The following is an 18,381-nucleotide window of genomic DNA, read 5'->3' as shown; positions in this document are numbered from 1 at the left end:
TACAATACTAAAATATGATAATTCATACTATAATACAAATACCATATAATATTGCAACGTCCCATCTTAAACGTCCTAAAAATATACAAGCTAAAAAGAAGAAGAAAGTGTAATTACCGAAAACAAAATAGCCGCTTTTATAAAATAAATAATTATAAACATTTCGGTTATTAGATTTACTTTTTGTCGAAAGGTAATTGATATCAAAAATGTATAGAACAGATAAACAGTTTATGAAAAACCCAGCGACAGTACCTTGTAGAATTTACATTGGCGGATTAGCAAAAACAGTGATTGCTAGTGACCTAGAGGAAATATTTAAACAGCATGGTACTATAGCAGGTCTAAGTTTACATTCAGGGTTTGCTTTCATTCAGTTTGAGAAAGAAAGTGAAGCTCAATCTGCAATACAAAAAGAAAATGGTACATTAGTGTGTGGTAGAAGGATTACGGTAAAACAAGCATTAGATAAGCCTAAAACTAATCAAAATCAGCAACAAAAAGGAGGTACTCCCAACAAAAATACTCAAGCTACGCCCCAAAAGCAAGCGCAAGAGTCTCCTGTGCCTCAAGAAACTCCGCCACCGCCTCCTCCTCAAAACGTTAATATAAAACCTGAATTTGAACAAGATACCGGAGAGGATGTGGTCGAAGATGATAGACCAAATATTAAACCACCGGGCCCGCGTAGACATAGCGCGGATAAAGGTTTTCATAAAGGTAGATAATATTTTTATCATAATTTGTATGTAACAAAATACATTTCAGGCGGTAGAAAAGGAGGTGGAAGAAATAAATCTAAAGATAGAGAATTTGAAAGATTTAATAAAAGATTCGAACCTCCACCAAAGATGGATGTTTATAGAGACAACAGAGATCCTTATCCTTTCGGTAGAGATGTTGATTATTTACCTCACAGAAACGAATCCTATCAACCAGTTTTTGAACCACCTCCACCTATAGTTGAGAAAAATGATTGTGAAATTATTGTTGTAGCAAAACAACTAACGTGAGTTTATTGTTTTTAATATCACTTTTATCATCAAATTTATATTGGTAATCAATTAGTGATAAGGTAAGAAAAGTAGAAAATTTGTTAGTTTTCAATTATAAAAGATATTTAAAATTTTGTACCAAAACTTAATTTGAAACACATTTGAACAATATGAAGAATAATCAACTATGTTCATAATCTCCTCAAGGAAAATTTGTATGGTTTTGTTTAGTTTTTATTTATCATGTTATTAGGGCTTTTTGAGAAAGGAGGCAAACTTATAGTTTTAGTTTATGAATTTATTATGAAATTTTTTTTGTTTCATAGAATATTGAAATATTTGTTTTCAATATCAAATTGAACTCTTCTCTGTTTTTCTGATGCTGGAAACACCTTTGAAGGTTTTCTTCGCTGCATCATCTGAAATTTTATAATATTCTGTGTTTCTGTTTATCCTTTTTCCTTGGGTTATTTAACTGTGCTAATTATATGCTATGAATTCTCGTAGTCTTTTTTTACATTATATTTCTTTACATTGAACTTAAATTTTCATATTTCTTTCCCATTAAGGGGAATATTATACTTATTCTTCTTTCTAACTGTCCCTTTTTAGCGAATTTATCTTCACATTGAGCAACGTCTATCGCATTAGGCGAAATATTTCCCAATGGAAGTAGACAAAATTTTGCTTCTTCATCTAAAAAACTTTCATTGTCCAAATGACGTACGTAGTTAAAAAAGAATTTTTGTGCTTTCTCAAATTAGTTTTCGTCAACTTATCTATCTACTTTTTCCTATATTTTTGTTTTCCACTCCTGATTCCTCTCTTCCTTTTAGATCTTCTATCCCCTTTGTGTACCATTTTCATCTTGGTATTCCTTTATTTCTTGTACCTCCTTGTTCTATGTCCATTATTTTTTTTTGTTTATCTAAAATATGCCATTCTCTGGATGTGACCAAGCCACTCTATTCTTTTGGATTTTATTATTTTACTTAGTTCTAATGTCAAGCCAGTATTTGTGATTATAATCACCTACCCTTCCATTAAGACAACTAGCCACTTCTTTTGTAGTTTCCTTTGGTTCCAGTAGTGGTTGCAATGGTACATTTGGGTAAGTTTTGCCTTCAGATGTTGTTCGAATGTTTTTCTTCTATGTATCATCTGATATCTCTTTGACTTTTATATCAATTTATTTTTGTACTTCCAAACACATCTATGTGCAGATAGAGGTATTTTGTACTTTTTGCTCTGAACAATTCCTTATTGTTTAGTTTTATTGGTGGACACTATTTCCTTCATTGTGTTAAATCCGGATATTATAACTTGCTAGCGTTTATCTTGAATCTCAACCATGTTCCAATGGTTGTTTTTGTAGACACCGATAGGTCAGTTGTATAAATGCAATGCAGATAATACAAGACTCGAATTTAATTGTTATTTTGTAGAGAGTATGCAGAGTTTATTGAACAGAAATTAAAAACTCATGGTATGTTAGTGGATCTACTGTTTCCGAATGAAGATGTCCCAATTGGAAAAGTTTTGGCAAATATATCAAGTAGAGGTTGTTTGTACGCCATTCTCGTAATGCCAGTAAATGAAGAACATCGAAGTTTAACACTCAATATTCTTCATGGTATTCCACAAGGTACTACAAGATCTACAAAATATTTTCTCATACTGTATACTGTTTTTTTTCAGAACATAGAAATATGCCAATAGATGATGCTATGATCTTGATATCAAGAGATTTTGAAGCATATATGAAAGGTGATCGCGTTCCTGTTGATCCAAATCATATGACGTTAAATGATAGACATCCAGCACAAATGCAGGTTTGTAAATTTATTCAAACTAAAATCTGGGAAGTTTACTAAAAAATCGCTTTTTTTTAGATGCTCCTGAGTCTTTTATCAGAAAATCGTCAGATAACGTCTATACAATATGACAAATTGATCGTTTATTTACAAGAAAGACGAGCACTTCAAAAAGAATACGAAATTGAACAGGGCCTAACACCAACAGAAGAACCTGACGCTAAACAAGCGGAACTTCAGAATCGTATAATGAACATACTTAATAAATCCGGTGACGTTTCGATACCGGAACGACAACAAAGCGACGAATCGACGCCGATTTTAAAAGATCCTACTGTCCAAAAGGCATTAGACAGTTTGATGTTAGGAGATATGTTTAAGAATATTTCTGGATAAGAAGTGTTAGTTTTATGTGTGTGATAAAAGTGATTGGTTCCAAAAACACTTTATGTGAACACTTGTGACATCCCCTATATTAAATATAAAGTGGCCCCAAAAAGGTTTTGTAGAGTTTCAAAAGATTGGGATCTATGATGTGTCTTGATAACTATATTATTAAAATTTTCTCTAATTGTATTTCCTAATTTTTAATGTGTTGAAAATGTATTCATTGGCAAAGTCAAAACTTTACATTATAAGAAAAACAAATTTAAACATCTTGATTTATTGCAGATTTGGTTCTGTCAGTTTATTTTTCATCTTTTTTATCATCAAGATCAGAATGAATGTGTTTTGGGAAAAAATGAGTGACTATCACTATCCTTACCTGATATAAAAATACTTTGCAAAAATCAAACAATGTTTTCAAAAATTTTTTGCTCAAAATATATTTTATTTAATTCCAAATTTTTTTAGTTACTTTTTGGTATTCTAAATTATGTTTTCTGCTTTTGTAACCTTCGTTTATCTTTGAATCATTTTTGATATTTCATAAGGATATACCCTTCCACTGCTGGTTTATATTGTTTTATGTCCTTCATTTATACAGAATGTTCACCAGAAGTTGATTTTTGAAAACTAAAGGGTTAGAACAAAAAAATTTCCTTATATATTATATATACAATAAACTGAAGAAAAGTAAATTACAGTATTATTATTGTTTTAATATATTTGAGGTCCTTCTAGATAATTTTAGAATATTTGGTAACATTATAGTTCATTCTGGGACATATTTTAAGTCCCATTAGATTATTTTAGTACACTTAGGGGGTCTTTCTAGAGTGTTTTAGCACATTTGGGATCATAGATCGTTTTAGAACACTTGCTACCCTTATAAAATATTATAGGACAAATTTTAATTCCTTATAGATTGTTTTAATGCATTTGGGGTACTTCTACTACTCTTGGGAGCCTTATAGATCATTCTAGATCAGATTTTAGGTCCTAGAAGATTATTTTAGTACATTTGGGATCATTTTCGAACAATTGGATATAAAACATTCTAGAATCAAATTTAAGCGCTAATAGATTGTTTTAATACATTTGGGGTCCTAAATCATTTTAGAGCATGTGGGAACATTATAGATCATTCTAAGACAGATTTTAAGGCCTACTAGATTGTTTTAGTACACTTGGAATCCTTCTCTAGTGTTTTAGAACTATTAAGATCATTTTAGAATACTTGGAAACCTTATAAAACATTTTAGGACATATTTTAGGTTCTTATAGATTATTTTAATGGACAAAAGGACACACGAGATCATTTTAGGTTACTTGCGATCTTTATATATCATTCTGGAATATATTTTAGGTCCCACTAGATTATTTTAGTACAATTGGGGTCAATTTTTTACATAAATAAATAAATAACAACATTTAATTTGTTTCTCATTTATTTAAACACCACATCGTAATCTGTTGTTTTTATTTTATTGAAATACCAAGGATCCATTGGCGTACACATTTTCCTTGGATGGTATCCTTGGACCAGCGAATATTTTTCAAATAAAAAAAAAATAAATAAATAAATCACTCTAAATTCGCTCGTAATTAGTTCTAGCGTGTTATCCTCAAAACGTACATATATTATTACACTATTTTCGATATATTTATATATATATATTCGTAATTACACTTAATAAAATTATTAAAAACTATCTTCGCTGTCATCTGGCATACCATTAAAATTCAAAGGACCGAACCTCTGCCCCGAATTACTTTCAGATTGATACTCATAAGGAGCTGGTGATATTGGGGAATCTATTTCGGTGGTGCTTCTACCTATAGAAGGATCGAAAGCTTCCTTTATTTGACTACTTGCTCCTTTCGGATCTAAATCCGTCGCCCAACTAAAGTGCATCAACGCTAAATCCGTGTTACCTAATTTTTTATGAACCTTACCTATTAAATAGTATACCAACGATTCTTTGGGAACTATTTCTTTCAATTCTTCCAATTCTTTTAAAGCCTCCGCGTGTCTACCTAAAGCGAAATATATTGAACCCCTATGGAATTTACATAAAGGACTATTTGGATTATTCGCTATGGCTTTGTTAAAAGTAGCTAACGCCTTTTCGGTTTCTTTTAGAGCGTGTTGTACCACTCCTATATGGCAAAGTATAACGGAACTCTTCGAATTTATAGCTAGAGCTTTGGAATAATTCATTTCGGCCAAATGGTAACGTTCTTGTTTGGAATAGATGGTTCCTATGCCGAACCAAGCATTGTAATGTCTCGGATCCAGCCTTATGGCGTTCCTGAAACAGCTCATAGCTTTATCCAGTTCTTCGGTAGTGATGTATTCATGTCCTAATAGAGTATAAGCGTACGGGAAATTCGGATCTAATTGAACGGCTCTTTGGAAAAATTTTATAGCTGTATCGTGTTCTTTGTGTAAAGAAAAACAGTTTCCATTAACACACCAAGTTATAGGGGAGGTTTTACTGGTGTTTATCAAATCTTGTGCAAGTGCGGATAGGGCTACTTCTTTTTGTAAATGCCACAACGCCGTTGAATAAATATCCATATAATCTAGTCGATAAGGTTCTTTATTGTGAACCTCTCCGAAATATTTAATACTATTTTCGAAATCCGATTTTTCAAAATATGCTAAACCTATCAGACATTGTACCCAAGAGGTGTTGAATTGATTCGGTGGTAAATTACTGAGGCGTTCTATCGCTGCTGAACAATTAAATTGGGATAAATCTACGTAAGCTTGACCTATATCCCTTAATAAGCACATCAACCCTTCTGCACTCTGTTTCTGCATATTCACAACTTGTTGTAAACAACCCTCTGTGTTTAATATTGCACTTTTTTCAGTTTTCACATCGGCAGCAGAAGTAACTGTTTCGTTTTTTTCTTTTTCTATTTTATTTTTAGTGTTCATTTCGGAATAATTGGTATTCTTGTTGAGATTACATTTAGCGATACGTTGCTTTGTCTTACGTGAAGGAGATTTCGGTGTAGCGAATTTATTTCTACTAGGAGATTTGTTGTTTTCTTTAACTGAATAACTGTTACTAAATAATCTAGAACTTCTTCTAACGTTCTGACCGGGTTGGACTGCTAGAGGTATTGTGGGTGTTTTTGTAACAGGAACGTTGGTCGATTGACTAAATACCGGTTTACAATTTTGGAAAATCGATTCTTTACGACCTATGAATTGATCTACTTGGGCTCTTACTCGTTTAACTAAAGATTGATGGTGATTGTTAGATTCTGTAAGTGTCGCTGGCGAAAACATATCCGGAGTATTCATGTTTTCAAATGAACTATCGAAAAGTTGACCAAACGCAGGTGATTCGTGGCTTAAAGGAGTCTGAAACAGAAAAACCAAAACTATAATCATCTTTCCATAATTAAATTATTAAATAATTATAACGCATAATCAATAACAAAAAAAAATTGGTATTAAGTAGTCAAACAGTTATCATACAAAAATGTCTTTTGATTCGTTCTAGACGTATTTTTTTAAAATGTGTTATATCTTGCATTTTGCACTATCCTATGTAGAATTTCCCTAGATATCTAAGATTTTTTGTAGCAGATAACTTATAAAAAGTTTTATTTGATATTCCCTTTTCAATAGTTGAAGAAAATTTGATAAAATTTTGAGGCCTCGATTTTAATACTAATTATGCCCATCAGCAATCAAAGGTAAATTTTTGAGTTTTTTGTAAGTGCATCGCAATGTTTGGTTAATTATTTTCTGATTAGGTGATCCGTATACGAGATAAATATTTTTTGTGTATTCAGTTCAGAATTGTGAAATATGTACAAAAACATGTGTTTAAAAATATTTTACTCACTTAATCTTCAATTTTTGGTAGTAAATTAATATAGTCTGTTATAAAGTCATTATATGTCTCCTCAATTGACATTTTTTCGCACAAGTTTAGTTTATTTTGTAAAAAAATATTGGTGGAAAGAAATCTGTAGATAACTTTCCATGGGTAATAGTTTAATATTCTTAAAATATTTAGTGATTTTCATTTGAAACTATAAAGTTATTTGATAGTGGTTGGTAACACAATCAAATTTTCACTATAAAGTGAGAAAAATAACAACAAAATGAAATGATACTCACACTTCCGAGATCCCTAAATCTTGACCTCAAATTTTTCTGCATAGTAGGTGCCAGTGGCCTTAATCCGGATAATGCTAAGGGATGAGCTAGAGGACTATCATCTGGTGAAGTGAATTGTTTAAAATTTTGATTACACATAAAAACAGGGCTGTTAGTGAACACTTGTTCAGGAGTAGTTATGAAACTTTCCTCATTTTCCACTGGAGAAATATTACTAGTGATAATAACACTATCCAAATTACTAATGCTATTACCTTGGCACATAGATAAACTGTCTATATTACTTATTTGAAAGATAGTTGCAGGATCTTTTTTCTCTCCAATTTTACACAAATTTTCAAACCCAGACCATAAGAATGGATTTAGTTTTAATGCTTTTTTCCACGCTTCTATGGCTCTATTTTTACGTTCAGTTTTAGCGGCTATTTTACCCAAAAGCAGAAATACAAAACATGCTTGATCACCAAATTCTTTTACAAGATCTTCGTCGTCTAAATTATTTCCTGTTGTGCAATTTTCTAATATAGTTGCTTCTGCTTCTGCATATCTAAAATATGGTTAAAATATCGATTTAATCAGATAAAAATTAACAAATTTTCAATACTCACTTTTCCAATTCATAAGCACAGGTTCCTAGCAAATATCTACACTGAGCTGAGTTTCCTGTCCTGTCTTTGAGTATGTAATATGCGTGATCACATTTTCCACTTCTAAAATAAGCAGTTGCTAACAAATATAGGCTCTCTTCGGTGTTGACTGAAACAAGAAAAAAAAAATTATATTTCTAAACATCGTTAGTCATAGCTTAATTTACCTTCTGCGTATAAACGTTCTGATAAAAATATTGCGTCTGGATAATTATAATTATTCAAACAATGCCAAATGGCAGCCTAAAAAATTTAAATTGAAAAAAATACGAAAAAAACATTCTTAAAAATGTTTTACCTGGACTGGTTCTTGAACAATCATTTCAAATTTGCGTGATAAGAATTTACTCCATATCAACCTAAAATTAACTCTGAGATTCACAATATGTATAATATAATAATTAATAAATATTTATTTTAATAACATCAATGGAAATTGTTCTTGTTTGATTGACATAACTGACATATTACTAAAGTCAACGGACATTTTGTTTTCCTGCGGATAAAAACATGATCAATCGGATAACAAATAAGTTTATTTAGACAGTACAAGCACAACCTTCGTAATTTTTATTCTTTATAAAAAAAGATTTGGGATTCTGTCAGATAAGGAACATTACGGATGATTTTTAATTAACCAAAAAAAATACTTATTAGACAGTAGACATCGATAAGAGGAAGAATTTATCATTGTCAAATGTCAAATACACGTCAAATTCATAATGCAAAATGTTTTCTTAATGTGTGGTGCGGTGGAAGCATTTCCGATTTATAATACATGTTCGAGTTCCGCAAACCAAATATTTATAGTTCAATAATATAATCTGATTTAATAGTAACAATAAAATAACATAGGAGTTTGTACATAATAAGTATTAATTATTGTAAAGATGCCTCCAAAATCTAAACCAGCAGCTCCCAGCAAAAAAACTGAACAAAAAAAGAAGGAAAAAGTAATAGAGGTAATTTTTGATCAATTTCAAATAATTGAGAATAAATTCCTATGTATTAAATTACGTTTTGTTGAAATTAGTTCAACATACGTTTGCTGTTAGATTAGCAGGTCAGTGTTACCATATTAACTAATAATAATCAATGGGAACGTTATTTTCAAAGTATCATATATTTTTTTTTAGGATAAAACATTCGGACTTAAAAATAAAAAGGGAGCGAAACAACAGAAATTCATTCAACAAGTTGAAAAACAAGTGAAATCTGGTGGAATTCATCCTCTAAAAGCAGATGAAAAAAAATTGGAAAAAGAAAAGAAATTGAAGGAACAAAAAGAACTCGCTGCACTATTCAAACCTGTACAAACTCAAAAAGTAGAAAAAGGTTGGATAATTTATTAATACTTGTATATATATCCAGTTATATTTTATAGGAATAAGTTTTATTCAAAATACCAAATTTTCATAAAATATTGTATGTAGGTATTTCATCTCTTCTATTTCTTTTTGAGCATCACTTAATGATTTTATAATGGAATTCTGTGGCTTTTATTCAGTTTTTCATCACATTAATATGTCCTCTAACATTCTAATCAATGACTTCCAATTGATTTATTTTCCAGGGGCCGATCCTAAATCAGTAGTATGCGCTTTCTTCAAACAAGGGCAGTGTACAAAAGGTGATAAATGTAAGTTTTCCCATGACCTAACTATCGAAAGAAAAGCAGAAAAACGTTCATTATATGTTGATATGCGTGACGATGAGGAAGAAACTATGGAAAATTGGGATGAAGCAAAATTAAAGGAAGTTATTGAAAAGAAACATGGAGAGAAGGGAAAGATGCCAACTACTGATATTGTAAGTTCATATTTTATTTTGTATGACTGCCTCAAATTTATACTAATAAACTGTGAGTAGTATGTGGTGTAGAAGATGATTTTTTGGAATTTCCTATTATAAATTTTAGGGACTCTTATATATGCAATATATATATATATATATATATATATATATATATATATATATATATATATATATATATATATATATACTACTAGGATACTAAGAAGAATGACATGAACATCCATCAAATACCTAATAAGGTTAAGGGATATTTTCTTGCATAGAGAAAAAATAAATAATGTTCCTATTGTTTAGTGATGTTCTTTATTGCAAGTTTTTGCTTTTTATATTTAGGTTTTTCAGATTTTTCTTGTGTAGGTCTTGTTAAAGAAACTTTTTGACCTGTAGAGCTTATGATGCAATATTTTATTGTTTTTCAGTGGATACTTTCGCTTTATTCCAAACGGGGGGATTCCCCGAAATTTGCGCAGGGTTAGCTTTCCAATTATGTCCACAGCATATCTGAGACAGTCCGGATCTTACTGTATCTAAAAATCTTGTATATAATAAGAATTTCTCCTTTTTTCTAGCAGTATATATGTTGTTACACATCAACTGAAATAGACCTCGAGTTTTAACTCTATTTTTTTACTTTTTAATGTATGTGCAAGTTTTTTATCAATATATTTCATCACAGTCTTTTAATAAATCAGAGATCATCACATTTCCAATTATTTTGCAAATTGTGCTCCCAATTTGTCTTTAAGTTAGAAAGCAGACATTTTTTTGTGGCTTAGGTATGATAAGCCAATTTGGAAGACTTTTTTTGGAATGGTCAATAAGATGTGAGCATAATTTTAGATTTGCAAGCATTTCTTAGAAGCAGTGGAGAAATCAAAGTATGGTTGGTTTTGGACATGCCCTACAGGAGAAAATTGTATTTATAGACACGCCCTACCACCAGGATTTGTGCTTAAAAAAGATAAGAAAAAATTAGAAGACAAATCCAATGAAATTACTCTCGAAGATCTAATCGAAAAAGAAAGAGCAGCTTTAGGTGAGTAAACATAGAATTAATCCTCATCAACATCAGGGGATTTAAGATTTTAGCCAAGACGACGAATTTTTGATATTTGATATTGTCATTAGGCAATAATTCTTGAATTGTTTGTTTGTTTTTTAAAGCATTTTAAAATATTTTTTAAGATTACAAAATTTCAGCTCCGGTCTTCATTTACTCATTTTCAATACACTCTGACAAAGTGAAGTGAGGATCCAGCCAAGTCAATTATAATTTTGATAAAGAAAAAAAAGATCTTATTTCTAGCATGGACGACCATATTAGTAGACTACTGCCTGATCATTTCCAGCAAGTCTTCCCCGGAAAACCAAATCCAACATTCTCGCCATTGTTTAGATGGTATTCTTCCTTTTGGGTTGTTTGTTCCAGGCTTTTCGTCTCTGTCTCACCCATCTTCCTATGTCCTGTATTCCGCTTTGATGTTTAAACATTATTTACCTTTTGAAAAACTAATTGTCAATCAAAAAAGAGATTCAACAAAAAGTTATTGTTGTATTGTTTCTTTAATATTCTGCAGGTTCAAAACAAACAAAAGTGACTTTAGAATCGTTTTTGGCTTGGAAGAAAAGGAAAATTCAAGAAAAAAAGGACCAACTTCAAAAGGATGAAGATAAGAAACGTAACGAATTCAAAGCTGGCAGACAAGTCGGTTTATCTGGTAGAGAAATGTTTAGCTTTAATCCTGAATTAGCGAAAGATAACGATATGGAAGACGGAGATGAATTATTTGATTCTTCAGCTTACCCTAACGAAGAAGAAAATATTGTTTACAAAGAAATCGATTTAGGTATTTTGGGCGGTGAAGGACAAGAAGTATGTAAATGTATTTAATAATCGAATAATCCGAATATTTGTTTAAAAAATTTTTCAGGCTGATGGAACTGGAACTGTAGCTACAGAAGATAGATTTAAAGATACATCGGCTAGTGAGAAAGCCATAGAAGGCGCGGCGGCAGTTCCCATTAACGAAAATCTGTTCCTCGAAGCAGACCTAGATGAGTTGGATGAAGAGTTAGAAGGTTTAGATCTAGAGGAATAATAATTGGGGTTCAGTACTTTTACCAACCCTATCGGATTTGTTTTATTAATTCGCAATGTTATAAAAGTGTAAATATCATTTTAGTGACTTTCATTTTATCTTTATGAAATTTATCTAAAAGAATCCTGTACGCCAATAAGGAATGTATTTTATACAAATTGTCCAAAAAAAATTTTGGGATCCCCTCTAAACTGCGAGTCGAAAAAGTACAAAATATTGTTATGAATTCGCCAACTGATATAGACCGTGAAGCCGGTCCTGTTCTAATATCAAAGCTAAAATTGACGGATTCGCTAGATATTTTTTATTTTGTAAGATCTATTTACCTTTCTTGTGACTATGTAGAAGATTTCTAAGAAGACTTTCTTGTTCGTTTTTTTTCTAGGAAATCGACGATTCTAGAATGTGATTATAGTGTATATAAAACGAGAGTCTAGCAGCTGTAATTCAGTCAAAAATCTGATGAGAGTGACAAGTGTATTATTTAGTTTTTTGTGATGTAATTTGAACTTAGGTTTCACTCTTTTATAATCAAACACACGTTCAAATCTAAACTTTTACTCCTATTTATTTATTATAACAGTATTTTTACGTATTATTTCAAAGTTCCAAAAATCTATTGCACACCATCACATCCACTTGAAATCACCAAAGGCCGATCGTACGATTTGGCTTGAACTTTTTGATGAATTAGGATATGATTCCTAACCAGCAGACAAAAAAACTACGGTGTATTTTTCCTTTGTCAGATAGCCCTAGTCACCGCGTCAATGAAATCCTGCAGCTGTTCTTGCATAAAGCTGGTATCAAATTGTCCCGCTTGAATCAAGACCAGCTGCATATTCAATTCTTCCTCCGATTCAGAACTCTACTGCAAGTGCAGTTTTATGACTTTTGGAGCCAACTTGTTCTATGGAGGTAGAACCAGGAGTTTTTGGCCTCATAAAGGCTTTGGGTTTGGAAATCCTGGATAGAAGAGGGTTGGAGGTCGAGGTAATCGTAGGATCCGGGACCTTATAGCCTTCCTTCTCCTTTTTTTCTTTCGTCAAGTTTCCCACAGATATTGTTTCTGACACCTGAATAGGTTTCAGGTACCATTCATTCCTCGGCACAATTGTTTTGGTCTTAAATTAATCCCATAAAAATGAGCGGTACCTTGTACTGACCCCTCTTTTCATGCTTACTCAGGCGCGACTGCTGGTCCCCTTCACCAAAGTCAAGATCCCCCTTTGAAGTGGAAATTCAATATTAGTGAATAGTTAAAAGTGTTAGTGTATAAATAAATTCAGTAAGTATAAATTCATCACACCATTTTGTGATTAGGTATATACTAATTATATAAATAAGAAAAACATTACAATATCACATACGTTGATATATTTAAAAAAAAACAGTTGATTTTGGTAAAAGAGTAGATAAAAGCCTTTGATGGATGTGTATGAGTAAAAAAATTAATAATAGGTTTCAAAAAGTTTATAATATTTTGGTGCTGATCTTCTATGTAGTTTTCACTACTTTTATGTAAAAATAAAAACAAAATGGTTATGAAAAAATTGTCTTGTTTCTATAATACCTCTGCAACTATACTGTAATACCATGTTCCCATACCTAAACGTTCTACATTATCAAATATTTTTGTATGTAGAACAGATGAAACAACTAATTTTCAACCTGATACAACTTTTTGGACGAAATTTTTGGAAATAATTGAAACAATAATCAATATTTTAAAACTGAACTACGAATAAGATTTTTCTATGGTATTAGGTTATTTGTTTGAATGACTCACTATCTTCTTTTTTTATTCATTGTGGTCATATATCACTTGTCAAAAAGTTCGATAAAATTCCCTGCGCGACTATTGTTAAATATTTAATTTAATTCAAAATCTATTAACAGGATATTGATTCAAATTCATTATTTAATTAGTGTGACATCTATTTCAAAACAAATATGAAAATGATTTATTTTGTTTTATGAGCAATATATCGGTTTTAATATATTTTTTCTTTCCCCTTTTTGATATTTATATATTAGTTTGATGTAAATATATACATTATTTTTTCAAGAAAAATTTGGAAAATGTCTTAGTTTATTATATACATTTTACGTAGAAATTTTTTTTTTTAAATTTATTTTCATTGATACTGCCGTAGACAATACATTTTTATTATCAGGTCTTCCATGGAAAAGAGAAGAAGAAGCGCTCCATTTTGTGGACTTTTAATTTAGCGGTTAAGTAGCAAAATAAAAATACAGTTCGTTATTTTAATTTTTAAATGACCTCAACAGGTAATCCTTTATACGCTAATAACGTATGAAACAAACTCTTCCCGACTACTTCAGTCCATTTTAATTTTTTAGATAGCGAAAATGATTACACCTCGGAAGAATCAGCGAAAGAAGATGAAATAGCGTATTTTGAAGAATCTTCGGAAAGTGAACCCGAGATTGAATGCGATTTATGGGATCAAGATTGCAAGGTGATAACTAGTACACCTTCAAGTCTAATTGGATGTAAGGATATTCTATATATTTAAATTTATTTAGTTGAAAAGTGTATTCAGAAACATTTTATCGAAGTTATAAATGGAAACTATTACAATATTCACTAAATTATCCACTAAGACTTAATTATTCACTAACCTAATTAATTTAAATTCACTTTTTTCCTTTGCTATTCCTATCTGTCCACTATGACATCCAATTATTGACTAACTTATTCTCGCATCTATTTATACACAACAGATTTCTCGATAACCGGCTTCACGGTCCATGTCGTGGACGAAGTCGTAACAATATGTATATACTGGGAATAACAGCTTTTTTATTTATATTTATTTTTTATGTAATTTTCTAAATTAATTTATTTCTTTATCTGTTCTCTGTTTTTGGTTTCAGCAGCATTGATATTATCTTAATTTATTTGCTTTTAGTGTGGATTTTCTTGGTATTTTATTAAATTTGCCGTATTAGGTTAATATATAATGTCATAAAAAATTATTTTTGATCCTAATCGAATTAATTTCATAAAATAATTACTATTGGAATTTTGTTTATATATTTATTTTTTAGATCATTTATTGCCCACTTGCAGTAGAGATCCGGAAGTAATACCAAGAAAGAAATCAAAAATATTGCCAGAGATAAATAATAAATTGCTAGACTGTAATTTTTTAAAAACCCTACAAGAGCATTGGAACAAAAATGAAAAATTCTTGAATGCAGATATAGAATTAATAGCAGAACCTTTTAAAGTTTGCGTCATACATAATTTTCTCAATAATGGAGATGTATTAAATGACGTTAGACAAGAGTTTAATGAATTAGACTGGAATATGAGAAATATGGATCTTTATGAATTTTTCCAATCAAAAGATTTGAAATATTTGAATTCAGAATATATCAATATAATTTTCAATTTTTTAAAAACTGATGTGATGGAATGGGTAAGTATTTCAATAATCTGACTTTAATCAAACACAAAATATGTTTATGAAGAAAATAATGAACTTACTTTACTTTTTAGATTTATACTTGCCATTTTATACCTTGTAAGAACACAAAAAAATGTTTACTATTTATAAATTTTATTTTACAGGTATCAAATCTTATGGGATACCCATTGACACATATATCAGCAACTTGTAGTCTGTACAGTAATACTGATTATCTTTTAGTACATGATGATCAAAGAGAGGATAGGATGGTTGCTTTTGTTTTGTATTTGACCGGTAAAAGTGGTTGGAACCAAAGTAAAGGTGGAGCTTTACAGTTGTTGAATAAAGATGAAAAAAGCCAACCTAACGAAATTGTTAGAGATATATTTCCAGCAAACAATCAATTGGTTTTATTTCCAGTTACAAATGATTCATATCATCAGGTGAGTAATAATATACAACTATATTGTATTTGCAACCTATTGCAGCCTCACCATAATTATCGCTCTCTTAAGATGAAATTCCTAATATTTATGAGGTGTATATGTGTAACACAAAATTACGGTAACTTATAAACCAATGGAGCACCAAAGTAAATTACATTCTGGATGTTAAAATTTTAAAATAATCAACTGAGATAGAAAGTAGTTCAAATGAACTATGAAGAGTATGGAATCACATTCTAGCTAAATTATATTCTGGATGTTGAAAACTGAAAATAATATACTGGAATACCAAGTAGTTCAAATGAACCATAAAATGTATGGGTTTTTAGTTGAATTACATTTTGGATGTTCAAAATTAGGAACAATCAATTGGGATATCATAGTTCAAATGAACCTGAAACTTAAAGAGTCGAGTTATTAATTTACATCGTGGATACATAAAATTATAAAAAATACTGTTGACTAAGATATAGAATAATTCAAAAGAAATAGAATGTTCACAGAACCAATTTTTTCTTTAATTACATAATAAAAAAACTAGAAAATTATGAATAATTAAGTAAAAAGTATTGTGTTGACTGAGGAAGAACAATGTTCAATGTGGCTTGATAAAATTGGCGTCTTCAAGAGTTAAAGCAAATGTTTGTTAAGTGGCTTTATCAATAATAATTAAGCAATAAGGAGACTACTTAGAGATTTCAAGTTAATGTCTAGAGTACCTACAACTTGATTTTTGTTACCTCCAACACATCAAATATCACGACTAGAGCTTTCTAGAAATAATTTGGACAAGAAAGACAAACAGTAATCGAATAAGATGAGCCTGGATGTTGATAGACGGGAGTATGAAAGGTTTGCAGAATGTTCCATATTAATAATGTTGATGATAATTTTGTAGCAGAGGATTGCTATTGGTTTGAGGACTTGGACATGATGGAACCAGAAATTGTAGCTTTTTCCGGGAATATTACAGTTATTTTTTGCTAAACATTTTTCATACAAAATGCTTGACTTTTATTTCGTGTAAACTTTCCACATGAAACGCTTTATCGACTAATGAAAATCCTTTTAATTGTCTTTATTTTATAATATCTAGAGATACATTTTAGGTAGCAGAAGTGACATGTATAGATGATTGTAGACTCAGTATAAACGGTTGGTTTCATGTAAAATCTCCACCGGTTTTTAAACAACCTATTTACCTTCCATTGAATGACGGTTTATATAGTAGAAATTATATTAAAGCTAAAGAAGTAGATATAGATTTGGAATCGTGGATATCGGAAGAATATCTGAATCCAAAATCGGTAAAATTGATTCAAAGACACATAGAAGAGAATTCCGAAATTTCTTTAAGGAAATTTTTCAAAATGGAATGTTTTTCAGAAATATCGCACACTTTGGAAAGTTACGGTATGAAATATTTTTAATAAATCTCGTTTAAACCAATTATTTTATTCTATTTTTAGATATAATATGGACGCCTGTGGGACCTCCAAACAGATACCATTATGAAAAAATAAACCTTTGTAATCTGCCTCACATTCTCGAAAGGTTTTTAGATTTATTTCAATCGAGGATGATGTTCTCCCTCTTGCAACAGTATACAGATTTAGAATTAACAACTTCGAATGCCTCTATGAAATTCGAGTTACAGAGATGGTCCTGCGGTAACTATTGCGTAAGTATCTGATACAAAAATCAAAATGAAACTAATTTTTCTTTCAAATTCTATTTTAGCTTCTATCAGATTTTGATTGGAATGAAAAAAACGAACTGGATTTAGTTATATATTTCGGCTGCAGTAAAAGTGCAGACGTTATAGGAGCAAGAACCCAATATGTAACCATCGAAGATGAAATACAAAACGCACTCATCACATTGGAACCCGAGGAAAATAATTTAAATATCGTGTATAGAGATTCTGCTAGATTTACCAAATATTTTAGCAAACAAAGTAGATGTAAAAAGTTTTTTGCGTTAGTTTGTTCATATGCTGAATAAAACTTGATGTACAAATAGTGTTTGTCATTAATTTGTATGTTACCATCACTGCAGTTGTATACTGGGGTTGGAAATCGTCGGTATCATCGAAAGGAGGAGATACACCCTTATATTCCTGAAATTGCAGTTCATATTAGGGACAAATAAGGCTTGATATACCTGATTAAGGTGCTGATGAGACCCTAAAAAATAAAAAACGTGTCGTGACAATTTTATTGGTTACTGCTGGTGGGTTAATATTTACACAAATCAAAAAGCAGCACTGACTGGTATTGAATACAATTCATTTTCAAATTAGGAGATATTACACTGTTCTGAAGTGATTCAAAAAGATCAAAACCGGTTTATACAATTGAGAAACAATATAGAAAGAATCGATTGACGTCAGATTCTTTAAGGATATGTAATACAAAAATATTGGACGCATCTCGTACGATTATGTAATTTTATATTATCGGCGACTATCTCTCAATATACCGACGTTTTAAATTTGTATATGACGAAGTTATTACACTGTTATGACCAGATGCAAAAATATTCAAACCTGTCTACAATATTGTGGGACGTAATTCAATGTTCGTCGCGGCACA

At 30.7% G+C, this 18,381-nt stretch overlaps 4 protein-coding genes and 1 long non-coding RNA gene across 5 annotated transcripts; 3 read left to right on the top strand and 2 right to left on the bottom strand.

Moving 5' to 3' along the window:
• The first annotated feature begins 72 nt into the window (after nt 1-72).
• Nucleotides 73-4,628, top strand: LOC130443933 (nuclear receptor coactivator 5). The gene is made up of 5 exons (XM_056778833.1): nt 73-720; nt 769-1,009; nt 2,441-2,640; nt 2,694-2,827; nt 2,888-4,628. The coding sequence occupies exons 1-5, from the start codon at nt 210-212 to the stop codon at nt 3,203-3,205; spliced, it is 1,404 nt and encodes a 467-aa protein (XP_056634811.1). The 5' UTR covers nt 73-209; the 3' UTR covers nt 3,206-4,628.
• LOC130443932 (cell division cycle protein 27 homolog) lies at nt 4,624-8,560 on the bottom strand. Its single transcript, XM_056778832.1, has 5 exons — nt 8,286-8,560; nt 8,155-8,230; nt 7,949-8,096; nt 7,341-7,887; nt 4,624-6,572 (listed from the first exon to the last, which is right to left on the bottom strand). The coding sequence occupies exons 1-5, from the start codon at nt 8,307-8,309 to the stop codon at nt 4,896-4,898; spliced, it is 2,472 nt and encodes an 823-aa protein (XP_056634810.1). The 5' UTR covers nt 8,310-8,560; the 3' UTR covers nt 4,624-4,895.
• A 139-nt stretch (nt 8,561-8,699) lies between these two features.
• LOC130444269 (zinc finger CCCH domain-containing protein 15 homolog) lies at nt 8,700-12,455 on the top strand. The gene is made up of 6 exons (XM_056779339.1): nt 8,700-8,949; nt 9,124-9,322; nt 9,561-9,796; nt 10,643-10,838; nt 11,380-11,675; nt 11,734-12,455. The coding sequence occupies exons 1-6, from the start codon at nt 8,878-8,880 to the stop codon at nt 11,899-11,901; spliced, it is 1,167 nt and encodes a 388-aa protein (XP_056635317.1). The 5' UTR covers nt 8,700-8,877; the 3' UTR covers nt 11,902-12,455.
• Nucleotides 12,444-13,691, bottom strand: LOC130444270 (uncharacterized). The gene is made up of 2 exons (XR_008909934.1): nt 13,475-13,691; nt 12,444-13,128 (listed from the first exon to the last, which is right to left on the bottom strand). It is a non-coding gene; the product is annotated as an uncharacterized LOC130444270 (long non-coding RNA).
• A 385-nt stretch (nt 13,692-14,076) lies between these two features.
• On the top strand, nt 14,077-17,810 carry LOC130444584 (prolyl 3-hydroxylase OGFOD1). Its single transcript, XM_056779808.1, has 7 exons — nt 14,077-14,193; nt 14,266-14,418; nt 14,977-15,350; nt 15,503-15,784; nt 16,897-17,200; nt 17,257-17,468; nt 17,528-17,810. The coding sequence occupies exons 1-7, from the start codon at nt 14,181-14,183 to the stop codon at nt 17,789-17,791; spliced, it is 1,602 nt and encodes a 533-aa protein (XP_056635786.1). The 5' UTR covers nt 14,077-14,180; the 3' UTR covers nt 17,792-17,810.
• The last annotated feature ends 571 nt before the right edge of the window (nt 17,811-18,381 follow it).

Source organism: Diorhabda sublineata, chromosome 5, assembly GCF_026230105.1.
Source record: "Diorhabda sublineata isolate icDioSubl1.1 chromosome 5, icDioSubl1.1, whole genome shotgun sequence".
Taxonomy (NCBI): Eukaryota; Metazoa; Arthropoda; class Insecta; order Coleoptera; family Chrysomelidae; genus Diorhabda; species Diorhabda sublineata.
Note: the sequence above shows the minus strand (reverse complement) of the source record. Positions and strands in the feature narration are given on the sequence as shown.